The sequence below is a fragment of the Eurypyga helias genome, unplaced genomic scaffold (assembly GCF_000690775.1).
Source record: "Eurypyga helias isolate BGI_N326 unplaced genomic scaffold, ASM69077v1 scaffold34969, whole genome shotgun sequence".
Classification (NCBI taxonomy): Eukaryota; Metazoa; Chordata; class Aves; order Eurypygiformes; family Eurypygidae; genus Eurypyga; species Eurypyga helias.
In genome coordinates this window covers 9,512-29,429 of record NW_010272093.1, presented here as the reverse complement: position 1 = coordinate 29,429, position 19,918 = coordinate 9,512, and the positions used below count along the sequence as shown (strand labels likewise).

Sequence of the window (19,918 nt, the reverse complement as noted above, 5' to 3'; positions counted from 1 at the left end):
TAGTCACTCACATGTCTTTTACTTTTCCCTGTTTCGTTGAGTCATTAAAACACGAGATGAACATTAACATTGACATGATGTTGGGTTATTTTACAGATTTAGCAAATATCCTTGTTGTATTTATGTTCTAAAGTTGTAACAGAAAAACATCTTTATCTTATTTATCTCCTTCCATTAAGGTATCCCAGCATTATTTGTAAAGGCAATTTTAATTGCACTGACATTTTTAATTTAAAATACAGTTTGTTTGTTTGTTTGTTTAATGTTTAATGCCAGCATTCAGTTTCCTTTCTGCTTTTCTTTAAAGTTTAGGATTCATTGATTGTAATTGAAATTTTTTCTGCCCTCTTTCATTAATCTCAGCTGATGCCATGCCAGGCGTTCAGAGATGGCAGACGCGCCTTTGGATGCTTGTAACCAAACTTATTGAAGCAAGGACTTCAGGAACTGTGCCCAGTCCTGAGCTTCTGAATAAGAAAGAGAAAGCTGAAGCCAGAAAGATCTGGGAGCAGAAGAATCTGGTGATTTCTGAGGTTAAAAGAAACGCTTACATAGTTTGTAAATGACTAAATAAGTTGCTGCTTATGCCAAAAGCATATGGTTGACTTATAGAGCCAAAAGCTTTTTCCCCAGCTGAGTAACTAGCTCATTATTTTTAAGTTAATTATTCTCTGTATAAGTTAGTTTATTACTGACAAATTCTGTGGGACAGAACTTTCTTGCAAAGTAGTAAGATTTGGACTGGCAACATTTCTCTGCCGTGTGCCTCATTTAAAGGATTAAACATTATGGCATTCAAATGTTATCAGTCCAGGTTTCAAGTAATAGGTGAGTCATGCAGGTTATCCCTAAAAAATCTTTTGATCTGTTTCCTTCACACCTCATTATCATGCCTGCTGTTTCATATAGAATGAAAAAAAGGTGATAAAAATCATAGAATCTTTCAGGTTGGAAAAGACCTTCATCGAGTTATCGAGTCCAACCGTTAACCTAACCCTGCTAATATTACCACCACTAAACCATGTCCCTAAGCACCTTGTCTCTTAAATATCTCCAGGGATGGTGACTCAACCACCTGCCTTACTCAGGTCAACTGCTTGGAAGGCAGCTAGGGTATCCTAAAAAAAAGAAATTACTGACATGATTGTTCATCTTTTCTGTGTTGTCTCATGCTGTGATTCGTGTCAATTCAATTATCCAAGACTCAGAAGGAGACATAAATACCTGCAAAACTAACTTAAAATATTTTTCTATAGATAAAAGCTTTTCCTGTTGTAAGCCGTGTGGTAAGGGGCCTTCCCGGCCTCTTAACAGACTTTAGAATTGTAATCTTGCATTCTGTGAACAAGCTTTCACCAGCATAACTGGATTTACAAGTATGAAGGCCTCCTGTAGGGGCAAAGGGGAGATGTTTTATTAAAAGAAAGAGAGGATGATTACTAATGCACAGTTCTCATTGGCACTGATTGAAGCTTTTAAAATCCTGAAAAAGCGGGGAGGCTAGTCAACTGAATTTGTATATATTATTTTTCCATCACATGTGATTGCGTATATGATGTGTTTGCATGCCAAAGTGATTGTCATTTAGGGGTAGGATGGGCATATTTCACAAATCGACATTGAGTATCAGTAATTCTTTTTCATTTCAAACCCTAATATTCCGTGTTTGAGCATTTGAAGTAATTAGTGATAGACCTTTTTTTCCTCACACAAGGTAACGGAGTACTTCACAAAGGATCATTTGTTCAATGCAGCTATTTCCCGACTGATGGGCCTCACTAACACACTCCATGTAAGTCCATGATATTAATGAAGGTATTTTTCTCTCAGACCCTGCTCCTGTTAAGTCTTTGTGTAAAACAGGAGCTGCCCGAACTATAGGTCCGGCTTTCTGTAAGTCATTTGCTGCCATAAACATTACTACTAAGTCAAGAGCCTCGTTGAATTATTCAGTTCAAAAGCAGCACATTCTGATATCACTGTAACCCTAAAATACCTGTTTTTGCAGAAAGAGCGTGATGGTATTAGAGCCGCTAGGTTCTGATGTGCACGTCTGCGTCCTGTAAATTCGAAAGGATAGCTCTGTTGTTTGTTCTCTTTTGTTTTTAACCAAGGTGCACAAGTAGCTAGGCACAGTAGGACGTTACAGAATTTCCAAACATTCTGATTGAAAGAAAAGGGTTATTCTTTGCAAGGAAAATCACACAAAATCTTACTTTCCTCAGAGGCAGCTTTCACCACTGAACTGTCTGCTAGCAATAGCTTGTAAATTCCCCTTTTTAAAACAAATGTAAAAATAACCTAAGTCTGTAGCATTTTTTAATTTAGATTATGTTGTTTATCAGCCAGTGGCAATAGATCAGATATAATAAACTATTATTGCTATTTTTGTTACTGCTCTTGGATCCGGTTGAGCAATCCTTCAGGCATATAATGGTAACCTCATCTGGACCAGACATCAAATAAAACTTGGAATTTTTTTTAACTCCTTTATTGAAATGCCATTTATACCTTACGGATTCCGAAGAGATTATTGGCAAAGCCAAGGAATTTAACAAAAAGTTAAGTAGAGCATGCATAAGTGCTGTACTGAGATAACTTCAGTCTGGGACGCTGTGTGCTGTTGGGACACGGTTCTTCACCTCCAGCTTGGTGATTCGTATGCAATTTGGGCTGGTAGATGGTGATGAGTGAATGTTAAAAAAGATGCATACATAAAAATCGGTGTCCTACAGACAGCCAGATGTTAGAACACTGACGTGTTTCTTGACCAAAGAAGTCAGTGCGGTATCTTTCAAGAGCAAGTTTCCGTAGAGCATGCTTACACTTCCTCTTTCGCTCCCATTTGAAAAGAGGAAGTGGGGAGGTGGGTGAAGATTAAACATAAAAAATAGATAGTAGTTACTAAAACCTGACTCCAGTCCCATTTGCACTGCCCTCATTAGTACCAGTGATAAGAAGGTGGCATCTGACAACACTTGTGGTCTGTGTCAAGCAAATTGCTCATTTTGGACAGTTTTCTAGTAGACGGGAATGGGTGTTCGTTACATCCACCGGCTAATTCTCATAAGCTGGCATGTATGGACATTTTTCTGTGCTGTTGCATTAGAGGGGCAAATGACAAAATAAACTAATGAACGCAGAATCTGAATTTCCCATGGGATGTGATCTCTCAAAGAGGCAAAGAAAGAAAAAGTTCACCCCGCTACTTTTAGTGGTCTGTCTTTTCTATTAAGATACAACAAATAGAGGAATGAAGGTTGAAATTTTGTCAGTCTAGGACCTTTTGCAAGAAACTGAAAGTTTTCTGTACTAGAGGGGTTGAACCCTTTACCAAAGCAGTCTGAACATCAAACTCTAAAAAGCTGCTCTAAAAGCAGCTCTGAAAGTGCTCTAAAAGCACTTTTCATTCCCAAAGCTTCCTTCAGCTCTAAAACCACACTTTGTCACTGAATTCAGCTTTACTTAAGTCACTCTGGGATCCTGTAAAACCGAGGCTTATCCCAACAAAAACCATGCTGCATTCAGCACAGTTTGACTCTTACACAAGTACTTCACCTCTTAGCTGAAAGCAGAGCTATCTGAGAAGATTGCACTTCTGGAAGTGGCAGCACTCAGAATGTTTTTCAGGGCCACCGTTGTCCACGTTGGTCTGTGTTCAGACTCCCATACTAGAGCAGATCCCCAAGGGTCTGCATCAGCCTCTGCAGGATCAGCTGCCAAGTGTTAGAGAGCTCTCTGACCACGAGTTGTGATTTTAATTCCCCAGAGCTTTTCAGAATTTTCCAATTTATTGTGAAATTACTCTGTCCTAAGCATAGACGTTGATTTTAGGTTTTGTTACCACATTTTCTTCTTAATTAAACTCCTTCCTCACTCCACTTCAGAATATTAACAGCTTCTTTTCTTTTCCTTCTGTCTTTTCGCTTAGCAAGCTTCTCGGCCTCTCATTCTCCACAGCACAGAATTTGAAGATGCCTTGGCTTCACTCTGCATCATGGTCGCACCTATGGCTCCGCACATTGCATCAGAGATGTGGAAAGGTATTTCTAAACCTTTTAATGATGTTCGGGGGGGGGGGGGGGGGGGGAGAAAGGCAAAAAGTTTGCAAAAATGTCTTTAACATAGTACATGTGTCACTTGTCCTGAACTCTGCATCTGTCATAATTTGTAAACAAACTTGAGACTTGTGTTCCCAGATATCTCTCTGTGCTTTTAGTTTCTTTCCCCTTGCATTCAAAGTTGGATTTCTTGAAACTAGGCGGAGAAAGGGAGAAGGAAGAAAAATTCAAGACAGGACTTGCATGAGGAATTCCTGTGTCAGCTGCTAGCTGCTCCTGTATGTGGACAGCAGCATTAAGAGCTGAACATGGGGACAGTAACGGTCCTTTTTCAAACAACCGTTTCAGAGCCTTTTACTACAAATATTTTCTTTCAGTAGTTCAGGCAAAGAGAACCATGTCAGGGGGCTGTATACTAAAAAGGCTAAAAGGAGTGTTCAATAAAAATGCTACTCTTGTGGAATTCTCCAGAGACTGATGGACATTATGCTGCAAATTAAACTCTCGTGGAGAGTGGGAATGGTAGACAAGAAATCTTTTTTAAGATCTGTCACAGTTGTAAACCTTGAGGTCTGAATCCCAAGTGGGCTAAGTTGCGTGGTGCTGCTATAGTTAAAGCCTGTGAAATAAGGGCTGTTCAGAGTTCAGCAGTTGCTTTTAAGGTTTGTTGGAAGAAGTCCCAAGACGTATGTGGGAAGATAGGAATATATTCTGCATTAAGACTGGCCACAAATTGCTGGGTGGTTTTGGATCTAATGTTAGCTTTTGGATGCTGTTTCAACTGTTTGATTTCCAACAGTATTTCTAAAACTTTGTGCATTCGAGTGTTTACAGAGCAGAGCTACTGAATTGCTTGTATTTCAGAGCTGTGCACGGCCCTGTAATAAAGTTAGCTGCCAAAGGAAGGCTGCTCTTCTTCGGAGCAATAACACAGGGGCAGAGACTCTGGAAACAGCAAGATATATGAGCGAGTGTGGGTTGGTTTTGTGTTTTCATTTCCAGTGTTTTTAAGATGTCTTAATATAGGCTTAGCTGTTCAGAATAAAGAATGGCATCAGACATGATCTGTCTGGAGAAAGCTACTTCTGGTCAATGTTCTCTTTCAATATGAAGTACCTTCTAATTAAAATTATACTTAAATGGAAGTGATTGCCACAACTTTGTTTTCCACATTGGTTGAGATGGAGGAGGAAGAGGTCCAGGCTAATTACTTAAACATACAGTGCCTTGTGTATTGCAATACATGTTAGGGAATACAAAATTATCAAATGTTGGATAAAATAACAAAGAATACCAGGTAGTCTTAATTAATGTAACTCGTCAAACATAAAGCTTAATCCTGTAATCTCTTGAATGTTAAAGAAGGAAGTCTTTTCTTACTACTGAAATCACTGGAGAATGAGAATGATGAACATTTTCTAGATTTCTCTCTGATGTAAGAATGAGAAGGAAGCATAAAAATTGTGAGTGTGTTGTACTCAGCTTCTGTCTGCATGTAGATGAAAATTTTGCTTGTGATCTAAAGACTCTGCATTGTAGTTCAGTGCATCTTGCCTGACAAACCCTTGTGTGGTGATTATTGCTGGAAGAGTGTGTGGCCAGCAGGTCGAGGGAGGGGATTCTCCCCCTCTGCTCTGCTCTGGTCAGACCCCACCTGGAGTGCTGCGTCCAGCTGTGGAGCCCTTAACATCAGAAGGATATAGACTGGTTGGAGTGAGTCCAGAGGAGGCCACGAAGATGCTCAGAGGGCTGGAGCCCCTCTGCTATGGGGACAGGCTGAGAGAGTTGGGCTCGTTCAGCCTGGAGAAGAGAAGGCTCTGGGGAGGCCTTATAGCACCTTCCAGTGCCTGAAGGGGCTACAAGGGAGCTGGGGGGGACTTTTACAAGGGCCTGTAGTGGCAGAACAAGGGGTAACGGGTTTAAATTGAAAGCGGGGAGGTTTAGATTGGATATCAGGAAGAAATTCTTCCTGGAGAGGGTGGTGAGGCACTGGCACAGGTTGCCCAGAGAAGCTGTGGATGCCCCATCCCTGGAAGTGTTCAAGGCCAGGCTGGATGAGGCTTGGAGCAACCTGGTCTAGTGGAAAGTGTCCCTGCCCATGGCAGGGGGGTTGGAACCAGATGGTCTGTAAGGTCCCTTCCACCCCGAATCATTCTATGATTCTATGATTCTTAAGAGTTTTATGGCTGAACATGAAAACTGCAATCTCTTCTAAGCATGGTCGTCATTACATCTGCCTTGTGGTACGAAGACTATATTGTTTTGAAATAGCTGACATCTAGCAGTTGGGATGATTGGGATTTCTGGTGAGAGATGTCCAACTGTACTCTAGAGAAAAGATTGCCCAAGTTCATATTCTGAATTGCGCTCTGGTTCCACAAAGTCTTGTTGCTCTTCTGATGTAACCAATTTCTTAAACTTTATTATGTGTAGGTGATGATGTTTTTTTATTTTAAATAATTTCAGTACAAAAATTAAGCTTTCTAAATACTCTTATTTAGTTTTCTCTGTGCTTTAGTTCTCCAAACGCTCTCAAAGTAAGTCTCTTTTTTTGTACCTTGGTGGTGCATCTAAATGTAGGGATAGTGCTGCTTCCTCTCTTGTAAAACTGGTCAGGAAAAGGACTTTGTATATGATTAGCTCTATAAATAGCACCTATAGCAGTGGACCCCTGCACTTTGATGGAAGCCTCTGTCTGCTATTGCAATGCCAATAATAAATGACACATAAGCAATGTAGTTATAACTAAATACTGACATTTTATCCTAAAATAATCTGTATGTAGCCTTTACATTTTGTTTGCTTTAGTGATCAAAACAAGAAGCATTTTTCTTTCTACAGGGGGAAATGAAACTGGGAAGTTTGAAAGCCCTGTAGTTAATAGCAAACAGGTAATTTTGCAGTTGAGTAGGAATGCAGGTAGCAACAGTGACTTGTGTTAATTCTGAACCATGTTACAATTCCTTGTGTATGTAAGCTTTTTTTTGAAGAAAAAGGATTTTTCTTATTCCTGGTTCATTACTGTTTGCTACATAATGAGATATGCTTAATATTAATTTTACTAGAGCCTTAAAAGAGAGAGAAGAGCATTCTCATTAATTTTGACTGTTTGCACTGTGCTTCACAGTATGAATAATACTTTTACTGTTGCATTGTAATCTCTCCTTTTATGCTTTTCTGATCACTGATTTTGGTCAAGAAATGTTTAAAATAAATAACAATGGTATTTAAAACTAAATGTGAAATAATGATAACCTACAATAAGACCCTGACTTAATGTGTTGTTTTGTATTAAGTAATATGTAATGTATTATATGAAGTTAATTCTGCCAAATATTCGAGGACAATTAAACCACAGAACTACAGAACTTGCTGTCTAAGCACATGGAATGAATCTCTGTGGAGTTAATAAAATCACTTTTGACAGCTGAAAGCTCAGGTGACAGGTGTTCTGGAAATTGGTAACAAATCAACCAACCTTTTTTCCTTTTCTAGTTTTGGAATAAAAATCTAGGTAAAAGAGGCTAGCATCTATAAATATGAAAATCTTGAAGGCCCTGGTGTCCAACAATATCTGACACTGCTAGTTTTTAATTCAGTAATTACATAAAATAATCTCCTTTGCTCGAAAAAATTACATTTAACTGCAAAACTCGACATGATGAATTTTCAATATCTAAGTTTTCTTAAATACTTGCATTCTGAACGTATTTATACTAAAAAAAAATGCTGGTGTGCATTTTAATTGATTTCCATTTAAATCTAAAAGCTCTTTAACACAGATCACAATGAAATGTAAAACAAAAAAAAAAGGCAAATCAGTGTTTTCTAAAACTTGGCTAAGCGTATAAATATGTGTGCAGGTATCCTCATGGCTAGCAAAATAAAGTTCTTCACAAGTGGATTTAACTGCAAGTCAGTCCATCTTGATTACCAACTAATGAAAATATTAGGAAAATTACCAAGATTATTTTGGGGTGTCAATTAAAAATGGTTTGCTTGACATTGTAAGTAATCACTAGCATCAGTGATAGAAGTAATTTTGATTGTAATCATGCTGTCCTGCTTTGCAGGAGTTGCAGCAGAGTTCATTTGAAATTTTAGCTTTTTAGTCCGCTGCGTTTTCTTTATTAGTTGGTTGGTAAACTTCCCGAACTCAGAGCCTGCAGTTTGATATCCCAAGGATGCTTCTGATCTAACGGGCAACTTTAAGGTATAATTAAAGTAAAATTAGATAGATTCAAGGTACAGCACTTTTTGTCTTCTGCAGTTGAAGAATTCTTGTCCTATGGGGTTTGGTTCATATGGGACCATCTTGATTTCATGCGTCAGGTGGTAACGAAGAGTTTGGTGTCTGTGATCTGTCTGAAGAGCGTACTTGAGTATTGGCAGTAGGTATTTCCAGCATGGAGTGAAGGAACGGCTGCTTGGATGCTGTTTGGGCAGTGCCTCACCTTTCAGCAGCTGAACAGTAGTAACCCAGTGCTTTGCTGCGTGAAGGAGTTCTTTCTCCTGCTTAGAGGAGGAACAGTTTTCAGTACTTTGTGTCAACCTGAAGGTCTTAATTGAGCAGTGAATACACTGGTTTATCGCTTAATAACATAAAACGTGACTGCCAGCCCCTCAGAGCGGGAAGAGTTCATCCGGCTGCTATCTTGGCAGTTCATGAACACTAACAGGATGAGGAAATCTGTTTCCTTCCTGAAACCTTGTATGTAAGGAATATACAGACACCATTTGAAACTTTTTTTTTTTTTAGTTTGTTTGTAGTAGTACAGTATTTTGCTGTCCAGACAAGGATATGAAACTGCTTATTGTGACTTGTCAAATTTTAATTGGAGACAGCACATGAAAGATATATACTGATGATAAACACATCTTAAGATACACAGAAATGAAAATAATTATTGGAATTTGTAATGATATAGTTGTTTTACCAACTTTCTAACTGTCACTGCAACAGCTCTTTTGCAAGAATTTCTTTGTCTGAATTCCTTGCTCAAGAAGGCTTCTGCAAAGACTGGAGCTGAGTAGAAGCTAACTGATGTTGCAGATTTTAACTGATTTAATTTAATTTCCCCCTTCACAAGTCCAAAAAGAAAGATGACTTGGAATTAAAAAAAATTATGGATTTCCTCCAAGAGTAATAATCCAAAGTGAAGGACAGTATGTCCATACAAATGGAGGAAGGCAGATAATTTTCAGAAGGTTAAAGGATTCACATGGAGTTTGCTGAGTTGGAAACACATTCTAGAGTTACCTTTCAGCAACCCAGGCTTGTCACAACCCACCTTGGTGCCCCATGTCTGTCACTGGGGGATGTATAGAACGAATCCCCTAGGACTGTATTGAGGAAATGCCCATTTCCCAGTAGTATAACACAGTTTTTCTCAGCACTGTCTGGAAACAGCTGTTACTGAGTTGCTATCACTTCTTTGAGATCGCTGACCATTTCACATATGACTGACACATATTTCTCCTGGGCTGCAGAAACGTATTTTGCGTGTGCAAATTGCCTGAATCTGTCAAATAGGAAGATTAATTAAATAGTAAAAAAGCACATCAGGAACAAAGTAACATGGTAAGAATCCTGCCTGTGGAACAGGCTGCAGAGGCGAGCAAGATACTGACCCAGAACACATCTCCACTTACCCTTACACACCCCCGCTCCGAGCTTTTGGAAAACCTGATCTGCCCGTCTGCCAGTGTGGTGGATTTTTACATAACACAGCTTTCTGTTGGTTTGGTTTAGCTAAATCCAAAAGTTCTCAGCATTTGGATAACCCACCCCTTATAGTCACCTTATGCATCCCCCCTGATCTTGTTACACCTCCTGTTAGAAGATCCCGAGTCCCAAACTGCGATATTGGCCTTGCTTCTGAGGCCTTCATTATCTTGCTTTTATGGCCCATTAAGACTTTGCCTTTTCTGCTTTAACCCCTCCATGCCGGCACTTGCCCCATGCCAGCTCTTACTCAGTTTACTCCTTATTCACATCTTTTTGTCTTTCCTACATAATTTTGTGGCTGACTAGCTGCACTATTGCTGGAATTTTACGGATCCTTTTTCTAGTGCTTTGTTCTGTGAGACTAGGATTACCTTGCCGTCCTAATTTACCTTGCTGATACGCGATTGCTTCCACATCTTCCTCCTTAAATCTCTTTAAAATGAGAATCTGCTCTTCCCTGCCAAATAGCACCTTAGGGGAGGTATTATGAAATACTCGCGCAATGCTAATAAAACATTGCCGTGAGCTGAAACGTTGTCAGACTTGTCCTGTCCCCTCCTCTCTCAACTCACTTATATTATTTACAGTAATGTAATACACGTTTCACTTGGTGTTTTAACTTGGGCTCCAGTGCTGTGAGTTACTCATTAGAGAAACCTTGTTCTAGTATTAGCCTGCTGGTCAGTGAAAGTCCATTGAAGCAGATCCAATGGCAGGATCAGGGCTTCAGGCTGAGCACAAGCATTGTCTCTGATCTGTCCTGTGTGGCTGTACAGGTGTGTACATAGAGGTAAATGGCTTACAGTCAGTAAAAACATACTCGGTTGGCTTTCTGTCCACATCTGCGACAGAATCTCTAGCCATAAAAGCAAAATACGTCAAAAAAAGAATGTAAAGCAAAATGCACACCACTTCATAAAGTGCACTTCACTGGGTGCTTTCCAGTACAGTGAGACAAGAAAATAGGTTTTTAATGTTTTCACAATAAAAGTCTGCGACAGAGTGCTTTGGTATAGCATCTCAGAATTGAGTGGGAAGGCTGGAGGAGGGTTCTGTCTGGGCCCTGACAAGCGGACCATCGCCATCCTGGATCATGGCGATGAAGTTTCTGGTCTTATGCGTGTTGCGTTTTGAAAACACAAACCGAATTACTGTGTTTTCTGTGTTCTGCAGATCACAAAACGTGAATTAAGGCAGGGAGCCAAGCAAGCAACGTAACTAAAACCTTCATTTCGGTTTCCTGTCAAACTCTGTTTTCTGAAACTAGTTCTGTTGACTTTTGCACTTTTCTTTCTTTTAATATGGATGAGCTCATAGCTCATTTTGTAGCGAGAAAACGAACAAAAATATTGACGTTGTGCTTAGTCACACTTTATCTGCTTCAGAATACATTGTAAAATTTTTTCTTAGGTTTGTTAGGACTGACAGCCTCCACAGGGATTAAAAGTGACCCTGGTTTTGCTTTTGTGACTAGAAGCTCTTGACTTATATCAGAAAGTGTTTTTTTAAATAGTTTGAAGAATCCACTACAGCAGGAAAATAAGGAGTGGCCAGTGTGCATGCTTCTGCCACAAGGCATGTGATCAGTTGGAAAGAAATGAGCTCATCTGGATGTTCAAAAGCCAAAAAGGGAAGAATCTAGCAGCTGTTGTCTTTAGAGTCAACGTGATAATGAATCACCCATGTGAGGTTTTTTTTTTCTGCTTGAGTTTTGCTCTTTTGCTCTTTCAGTTTCAGAGCTTCTGCTGCAAAAGAAAAAAAAAAATGCACAAAACCAGATCCACAGAGGTGTTCTAATCAGTTATTTACCTAGTAGGATTGTGGCTTGGGTGTTACTCTTAGGAAATGTGCACGTCCTTGCTTGCCATTCGAAATAGCTCCCATCAGCCCACCCCACTGCCCCTTTCTGAATCACTCAGCAAATAGCAAGGCTGTGTGTCATCTTACCAAAGGCCTTTGTTGGAAAAAGCGCTGACAAAAACTGGTGGATTTTTCTGGAGGAAGTTGCATTCTCTTTATGTCTCTGGTTGCTGGTATTCGCTGTATTAGTCTAAACAATCCAGCTAGGTAAATTCATGTATGTATTATGCACGGGTTCGTTTTGCTCCTGTGTGTGCTGTGTTTTGAACAGCTTGGGGCACCTCACTCTCAACAGTGAATCTTGTTTCCTCATTAGGCTATTGCCCTAAACCAGCTGAGATTTCACATGCATTTTCCAGTTCTGAATGAATCGTGCTTACAAAAAGTTTTAGCCTGTATTCTCATTCATACACAGAGGGTGTTTTTTATTTAAAAATCCCCTGCCTTTGTGAGAATCACATGAGCAATCGTCATCAATATTGATCACTTTTGACAGCCTCTTGTTAAGCAAAACGTTTTTATTTTGTCCTACAGCTGCAGTAAACAGCAACGTAAATCCCACTCAGAAGCTTTTATTCAGTTACAGAATGCAGCTTCAGAATTAATTACATTCTATACTCCTATTACTTAAACAAAGCAGAAATGAATTGTCTGGGGGAGAGCAAAAACTGTTTAATAAAAGGAGATAGCCATTATAGCCATTTTAGGAGATCTTTTAAAATAAAATCAAAGGATAGGGTGTTTCAGAATGTACGTATCACAAGGAGAGCAAGCTGTGCAAGGTATTCTTATGTAGCACCTTTAATCTGAGAAAACAGGTACTTCACAAAATATGAGAAAATCTTGCAAGTAGCTTGACTTGCAGATTTAGGAACTACCCAGCATATTATGGGTGGTAAAATAATAAGCCATAGTTGTTTATCATCTTGGTTGAGATGTTAGTAAAATTTTAATCAAACTGGTGGTGGTGTTTAAAAAAGCCCGGAGTGTTGTGTTTGACTTCTAGAAGTAGAGGGCAGCTTGTGCTGCAGTATTACAGTTTAAAATAATAAACAGTGATCTCCTGTGCTTCTGGCAAAGTTTTGGAGTGCTAATCCAAATGCGCCCGCATTGTTCATGTTAGCATCCCTACACACGATATAAAACAAGCGCTTCAGAGATGTCTCTCTTTCTGTTTATAATGTGCTGCATGCTAATCTAAACAGTATTGTTTCCTCCGAAGGGGCTTGCTTTTAAAGTCAACTTTATCTGATCTTATTTATCAAACAAATTCCGAAGATTGAATGTTCTGGTTACAGCACAGATGAATGTTTGACCGATTTCATTTTCCAGGTTTGGCACATATGCAGAACAAACTTTGTACTCATCATCACTGGGATGCTGATGTGCTCCAACAGTCCTGGCCCAGCGTAGACCCAGAGTACCTTCAGCCACCAGACGTTGTGGAGATGGCTGTTCTGGTAAGAGCGTTCTCATTTCTTTTCAGTGGTGGCCAATTAATGCATTATGAGCTCAGAGAGTGACAGAATTTCTGCTCCTGTGGAAGACAGTTCCCTTCGTAGGTGGCTCAGTGAAAGGTCAAGTAGAATAAAAGCTGCAATTACCATTGAGCTGAGTAATTAAGATGGTTTCCTAAGTGAAAAAATGTAGGGAGTCTAAATATAAAGCTTTTCTTAAGTGACTGCATATTAGTTCCTGTGGAGATTTGACCAATGAACAGCTGCGGGCAAGGATGGTACAGTCAAAACTGCAATCAGAGTACTGGTCCCTCCAGATTTTTTGCCTGACTGCATTTATGAACTTGGCCCCTTACAGAAATGTGCAATTAGGTGACATTTCTTGTTGTACCTGTAGTGTTATGGTTGCCTAACACCTATCACAAGGTGGGTTAAGTTGCTGTGATTTTTGCCAAACGATGTTTCCCATCTGCCTCAGGCCGAACTTCGGGCACATTTCAGCAGGGCCTATTTGCAGGAATGTGGTTGAGGAAAAACAGGTATCCTTGCTGATGCTAGAACTGCATCCCAGTTTCTCTTGGAAAGAGATGGCAGCCCAGTAGAAGAGTGGACATACAACTACATTTAGTTAACCTGTGTTTTCCCAACGTGTACTTGCACGTGGACGGTGTAATCTACTGTCTTTTTCCCTACGTCTCTGGTTAACTGTTCCGTATTCAGCATGCTCCCAGGCATCATAAAACTTTATCGTTAGATGGTGCCCAGCAGCAGCAAGTGCCACTGCAGGCGATGGAGTGAACGCCTGGAGCTGAGTGCGTGGAATCCATGAGTAGCGTCTCAGCTCTTCCATCAGCCGACTCCTGGTCAACTTGCCTTCAAGTTCTTCATGCTCAGGCATTTGGATAGTCAGTAATTATGTAGTTGCATACTATTAGATCTGCAGGACCGCTGCCTTTTTCACTGTTCACCAAGAAATAATCTTTAATACACCATTCAGACATTCTAAACTTCAACATTTAAATGTTGCAACTTAAACACTTTTCGTGTTTCTAGACAGGGAATGAAACGGAGCCTCTAGAAAAAATGTCATTTGGTCATGTCAAACTGCACTTTCTAAGTGTGTGTAAGAAAACCAGAAGCAATGCATTTTATCTGTATTTTCTTCTGTTAGCTCCTTTTCTTCTGTTAGCTTAGAAAGAGTAAGGCAGTTGGGTTATTTTTGTTCAGCTGGGTTTTTTGAGGAGGGAAGAAATTGGTTGGATTTAGGAGAAGTCATTTAGCTGTAGATTTCTGTAATCAAAGTATCTTTGCAAATGATTTCGTGTCTTGCCAGATCTCTCAGTCAGCCCACTTGAACAGAATGAGAAACGCTGCTAAAACACTGATTTTTTAACGTCAGCATACATCCCTAGCAGAGGCCACAGGGTATATATTTTTGGGGGAAATCTTCAATTGGCATTTTTTCCCGACTCAAGTGCCAGCTGGGGTTAATAGCAGACTTAGCCTAATATTCACTGTGGGTTTAGTGCTTCTTTCTTTCTTTTTTTTCCTTTTCTTTCTATCTTTCTTTGATAAGTGTTTATTTAATAGCAAACTGGTCATATATCCACAAAAATCTACACTGAGGCATAATCTCTTTGCTCAAGCTTAAAATAAACCTTCACTTTCAAGAACAGCTAGTAAACATGTTAAATTCCAGTGTTCAGTTTATATGGGAGTCATGAATGAGAGATTGTGTAATTACAGCAACAACTTCGCAATGGTAGTTAGAGCAAACGTGTTATTAAAAATATCTGTAAAATAAAAACTCCAGCAATCCAGGGGATACTGAACTCAGTGTTTTAAAGACTATACAACTGAACATGAAAACACCTAAACATTTCACTGATCTTTTTCTGCTGACGTTAAACCTTCCTTCTCAAAGAAGGAAACCAGAAAAATAAAAATTTTGCTTTAAACATCTATTATGAAAATTATTTTTTTTCTTTTCCTGGTTGCCTTTGTCAAAGCTGCAGCCTTGTGTAAAAACCTTGTAAGAAGAGAAAAAGCAACCTTGTGTTCTCAGCCATGTATTCGTGGAAGAATATGATGTGTGTAAACACCTTCCATACTTCTGAGAAATTAAGTGACTGGAAGACCAGAGAGACAAGTTCCTTTTTCAAACTGGGAATAATACTTAAAAATAGTGCCTGGGGGGTATCCCTGTCTCACTACTGTGAGCATGAGGCAAAAGGGAAATGCAGAGGAACAGGGAGAAATCATCATAAATGTGAATATTTTAAAGTCTTGTGGTCACTGTACGTTTTTGTATGGCTGTAAAAATAAATTGCCCTCATTCAACCAAGAAACACTCGGCATACGGAGGAATTGGTTAGTTGCAAAGAGGCAGTGTCTCTTCACAAGGCTGCACAGTCAAACTGAGCCTTTGGGCCACAACCCTATTCTTCTCAAGACATCAAACTGCCTCAGGCTGCCAGGGATTTGCCTGCTGAGACATTATGGGTTTATTTCTCTTGACACAAAATACTTCATTATTTCCTGTCTGTGCTGGAGTTATGTCTTTCCATATTTAACCAAAAGCAGCAAAAGCAAGCGACTCACTGCATCCTTGGCTGATGCAATACAGATTGCGTACAAGACAGACATTTAAACTCAATGGAGATGCATGGTATCTTTTATTCTAAACGTTGAATATTTTTAATGGTACCACGTATTTTCTGGAGAGAGATCGGTGACTAGTGGTGTGTACTGGGACCAGTACTGTTTAATATATTTATCAGTGACATAGACAGCAGGATCACACGCACCCTCAGCAAGTTTACCAATGACACCAAGCTGTGCGGTGCGGTGACACGCTGGAGGGTAGGGATGCCATCCAGAGGGACCTGGACAGGCTGGAGAGGTGGGCCACTGCCAACCTCATGGAGTTCAACAAGGCCAAGTGCAAGGTCCTGCACCTGGGTCGGGGCAATCCCAAGCACAAGGACAGGCTGGGTGGGGAATGGATAGAGAGCAGCCCTGAGGAGAAGGACTTGGGGTACTGGTGGATGAAAAGCTGGACATGAGCCGGCCGTGTGCGCTGGCAGCCCAGAAAGCCAACCGTATCCTGGGCTGTATCCAGAGAAGTGTGGCCAGCAGGTCGAGGGAGGGGATTCTCCCCCTTTGCTCTGCTCTGGTGAGATCCCACCTGGAGCGCTGCGTCCAGCTGTGGAGCCCCCAACATCAGAAGGATATTGACCACTTGGAGCGAGTCCAGAGGAGGCCATGAAGATGCTCCGAGGGCTGGAGCCCCTCTGCTATGGGGACAGGCTGAGAGAGTTGGGCTTGTTCAGCCTGGAGAAGAGAAGGCTCCAGCGGGGGTCTTACAGCACCTTCCAGTGCTTAAAGGGGGCTTATAAGAAAGATGGGAACAAACTTCTTAGCAGGGCCTCTAGCGACAGGACAAGGGGTAAAGGTTTTAAACTAAACGAGGGTAGGTTCAGACGATATAAGGAAGAGGTTTTTTTTACAAGGGTGGTGAGGCACTGGGACAGGTTGCCCAGGGAGGTGGTAGATGCCCCATCCCTGGAAGTGTTCAAAGCCAGGTTGGACAGGGCTCTGAGCAACCTGATCTAGTAGAAGATGTCCCTGCTTATTACAGAGGGATTGAACTAGATGACCTTTAAAGGTCCTTTCCAACCCGAACTATTCTGTGATTTTATGATCGTGTGATTGTTAATGCTGTGAAAAATCTGACCTGAATGTGGTGTGCATTTCATCCTACGAACACAGTCCTGGCTAGCGTTTCTCACATTTCCTAGGTAGTGCAGAACTGTTAGCAGCTGTGGTCTTTTAACTGATGTTTTAATTTACAAAAAAGTCGGTGTCAGTTTTCTTACACTGGCATATGAAGAGGCCTAAAAGTGCACAGATATTTATTTTTCTTTTTACTTCTCAGAAAAATTATATGCATCACTGGTAAAAAAAAAAATATTTTAGTTGAACTAAAAATTTCTCTCTGCAGCCTCCAGGTGCTTATTTTTCAGTGTTTTGTGATTTCATTTCATCCTTCATAAACTCTGCAGTTCCCTCTAGCTCCCTCTAGATCCAACACAGTTAAAATGTGAATTAAAAAAAAAAACCAAAAAAAAAGGAGGAAAAGAAAAAGCAACAGCTTCCTTGCTCAGGGGAGGAAAGGACCGAAGCCTCATTTATTTCTCCTCCTGCAGTTTGCCATGGTTTTTCAGAGAAAAAAGGCTGCCAGCATCCAAGTTTCTTTAGCTGACACTTTTACCTGGAGCAGCCAAGGGTTGTGCTGGTCTAGTGAGATCCAGAGAGAGAGATGGAGGCATAGCAGAAGATACTTGTCCTGCTGAGAATCTAAGCCCTCGGCTAAACGGGTATGTGAATAGGGTGCTTGTTACACAGCATGTGATTGAATCTGCAGATGCTTATTTCTAGAATGGCATTAGTATCACAAGACTCTGCATCACAATACCTGTGGCGTCATGAAAGCCAGGCTTCAAACGTGCTGAAATCATAACCCATCTGCCCTTTGACAGGATTTTCGGCCTCGGCTGGCAGCACGGTGTGGGAAGGTACACAGTGTCAGGTTGCCCAGGCTTCTCGACCTTTTTGGAAAACACACCCGCTAGCAGTCATTTATTTACTAGGATGATTTAGATGGCTCGGCTTTTCTGTTGAGAACGGCACCAAACAGGCTAGTCATGGCAAGTTCCCCCACGCCAACCTCCATCCACTGGGACGTATTAATTTGCATCGGGGAGGACGGTGACTGACGTCTTAACGAAACAGGCATAGTTTTGTGCTGCGGGCTGCGTGTCCTAGCAGCGAGCTGACAAGCTTGCTTTATGTTCTCACTAAAACTGTATCCGTTTGGATTTTACCTTTTTCTTTTTCCTGTGGAATGCATTTCTTCTCTGAAGTGCCCTGTCAAAAAGAAACTACTTGTATTTATTTATCACAAAAGGTTTAAAAATGAACTCTTCTGTGTTTTTCAAGGGGTTTACTTTGCACGAGGTGCTCAGGGCGAAGTTTAACACAGCCAGCCTTTTATGTTATGGATGCGTGTAGGAATGGTTAAAAGCCTACCTACATTACCACTGCAAATTAATGTCAAGTAAAAAACTAGAAATTACTCCTCCCAGCTGTACTTGGGACTTCATCTTGTTCCTTAAAAATCTGTCCCTACTTCCTCTCTCAGAGAATTGCACAGATTATTTTATTTTCAATAAAACGCAAGCTAGGTAAGTGAAGTAGGTCTTTCTCATTCGTGGTATGTTGCATACATGCATCCTGGATAAAAACGGGCTGAAAACCAAGCTCTGTGCATTTTTAACGTCCCGGCTGTATGAAGCAACATATGTTCCTTTTACATGATTGAAAACTCGTTACAATGACGTCTAAAGGTCAAAGATCTGCAGTGCCTGCAGCAGATTTTTATGCAAGTAATTTGATTGAACTGGATTAAAAATTTCAAAAAGTATTTCATTTTCTAAAATGTGGGATTTTCTTTTCATTAATCCACTGAAAGTACTCCATGTAAATCTGAAAGCTTTTGTAATCATTTTATACCAATTCCAGAAAGGTGTTCGGTAAGGTTCTGTAGTCTCTGTCCGTTACCTACTCCTCCTGGATGACAGAAAGGATTTATAAGACCATTTTATAAATTAAGGTGATCCCTACTGAAGGCCTTACTCAGTTTTAGTTGCATGATTCTGCCCTGCTGATGCAGAACCAGTAAGGAAGCTGCTCTGAAAACCAGGCGCACACATGAAAGCATTACTCTATGAGTGGCTGTCGTCTTTGTGGTTTGGTTGGCGTTGCCGTAACGAGTCGTGCGTTTAGCACAAGTACGACATAGAATGAGTTAAAGCCTATTTTTTCCTCAAAAGGAGCGATGATGAATCTTTCAGGTATCTTTTCAACCGCAAATATTTTTATTTTAATAAATCTTGCTTTTGAATCTCTGTAAGGGATTGCTTAGCTGTAAAGAATCCAAATTTCAGCCCAGAAGCATGTACAAACCAAGATTCCCACCTGACAAACCATTATGTTCACGAATTATTCAGCTTGTGTAACTGTCGTGTTTTTAAACTTAAAAATGCCCACATTGCGTAGTCACATGCTGCTTGCTATGGCCACTTCTTCAATTTTCCTTCAGTATCATGAGTCACAGTTTCGTTCTTTTATTTTATGGTAGATGGACGGGAGGTATGGAGAATTTTGTCCTCTACTCAGGAAGTTTGAGGTTGGAGAAAAGAATGTTTGATCCACTCCCCACTCCCTGTGTAATGAGATGGCTTGGATTCAGGAAATGAAATTGTATAAAACAGCCTAGTAACTTCTGGTTTTCTCGTTTTTGTGTCTTTCAGATCAATAACAAAGCCTGTGGCAAAGTTTTTGTGCCTCAGCAAGCAGCCCGCAATTTTGAAGAAGTCCACGAGCTGGTTCTCCAAAGTGAACTTGGAGCCAAGCATCTCCAGGGACGACCCATTAAAAAGGCCTTTCTGTCTCCCAGAACTGCCCTTATCAACTTCTTAGTGCAAGAGTAGCAAAGGCTCTGCTGGGCTGTAAAAGGGAATTGGAATCTTTCACGATGAAACCAATCTAAAAAATGCCGGTTATGGTTATTTAAATTTCACGTAACGGTGGAGAAGAAGTGTTACTGAAATCGGGTTGCTGCTACATCTTCATTTCAGCCTGGAGAAATGAGCAGAATTAAAATTTCTTATTGAGTCACGGTAAGGTGCTGGTTTTGTCCGTATTCCCTGGGAGAATGAGAAGGAAGCGCAGAAGAACTGAATGTAACT

General features: G+C 40.5%; 1 protein-coding gene across 1 annotated transcript; it reads left to right on the top strand.

The window, feature by feature from the left end:
- The first annotated feature begins 369 nt into the window (after nucleotides 1-369).
- LOC104515157 (probable leucine--tRNA ligase, mitochondrial) lies at nucleotides 370-19,850 on the top strand. Its single transcript, XM_010159027.1, has 5 exons — nucleotides 370-533; nucleotides 1,715-1,792; nucleotides 3,932-4,043; nucleotides 12,982-13,109; nucleotides 19,481-19,850. Exons 1-5 carry the CDS (start codon nucleotides 372-374, stop codon nucleotides 19,658-19,660), a joined length of 660 nt encoding a protein of 219 aa, XP_010157329.1. The 5' UTR covers nucleotides 370-371; the 3' UTR covers nucleotides 19,661-19,850.
- Nucleotides 19,851-19,918: the final 68 nt, after the last annotated feature.

Excerpts from the sequence above, each read along its gene's own strand:
- LOC104515157 (XM_010159027.1), top strand. The coding sequence starts at position 372 with ATGCCAGGCGTTCAGAGATGGCAGACGCGCCTTTGGATGCTTGTAACC. Across the intron at positions 534-1,714 it reads AGAATCTGGTGATTTCTGAG|GTAACGGAGTACTTCACAAA; the intron begins GTTAAAAGAAAC and ends TCCTCACACAAG. Across the intron at positions 1,793-3,931 it reads GCCTCACTAACACACTCCAT|CAAGCTTCTCGGCCTCTCAT; the intron begins GTAAGTCCATGA and ends CTTTTCGCTTAG.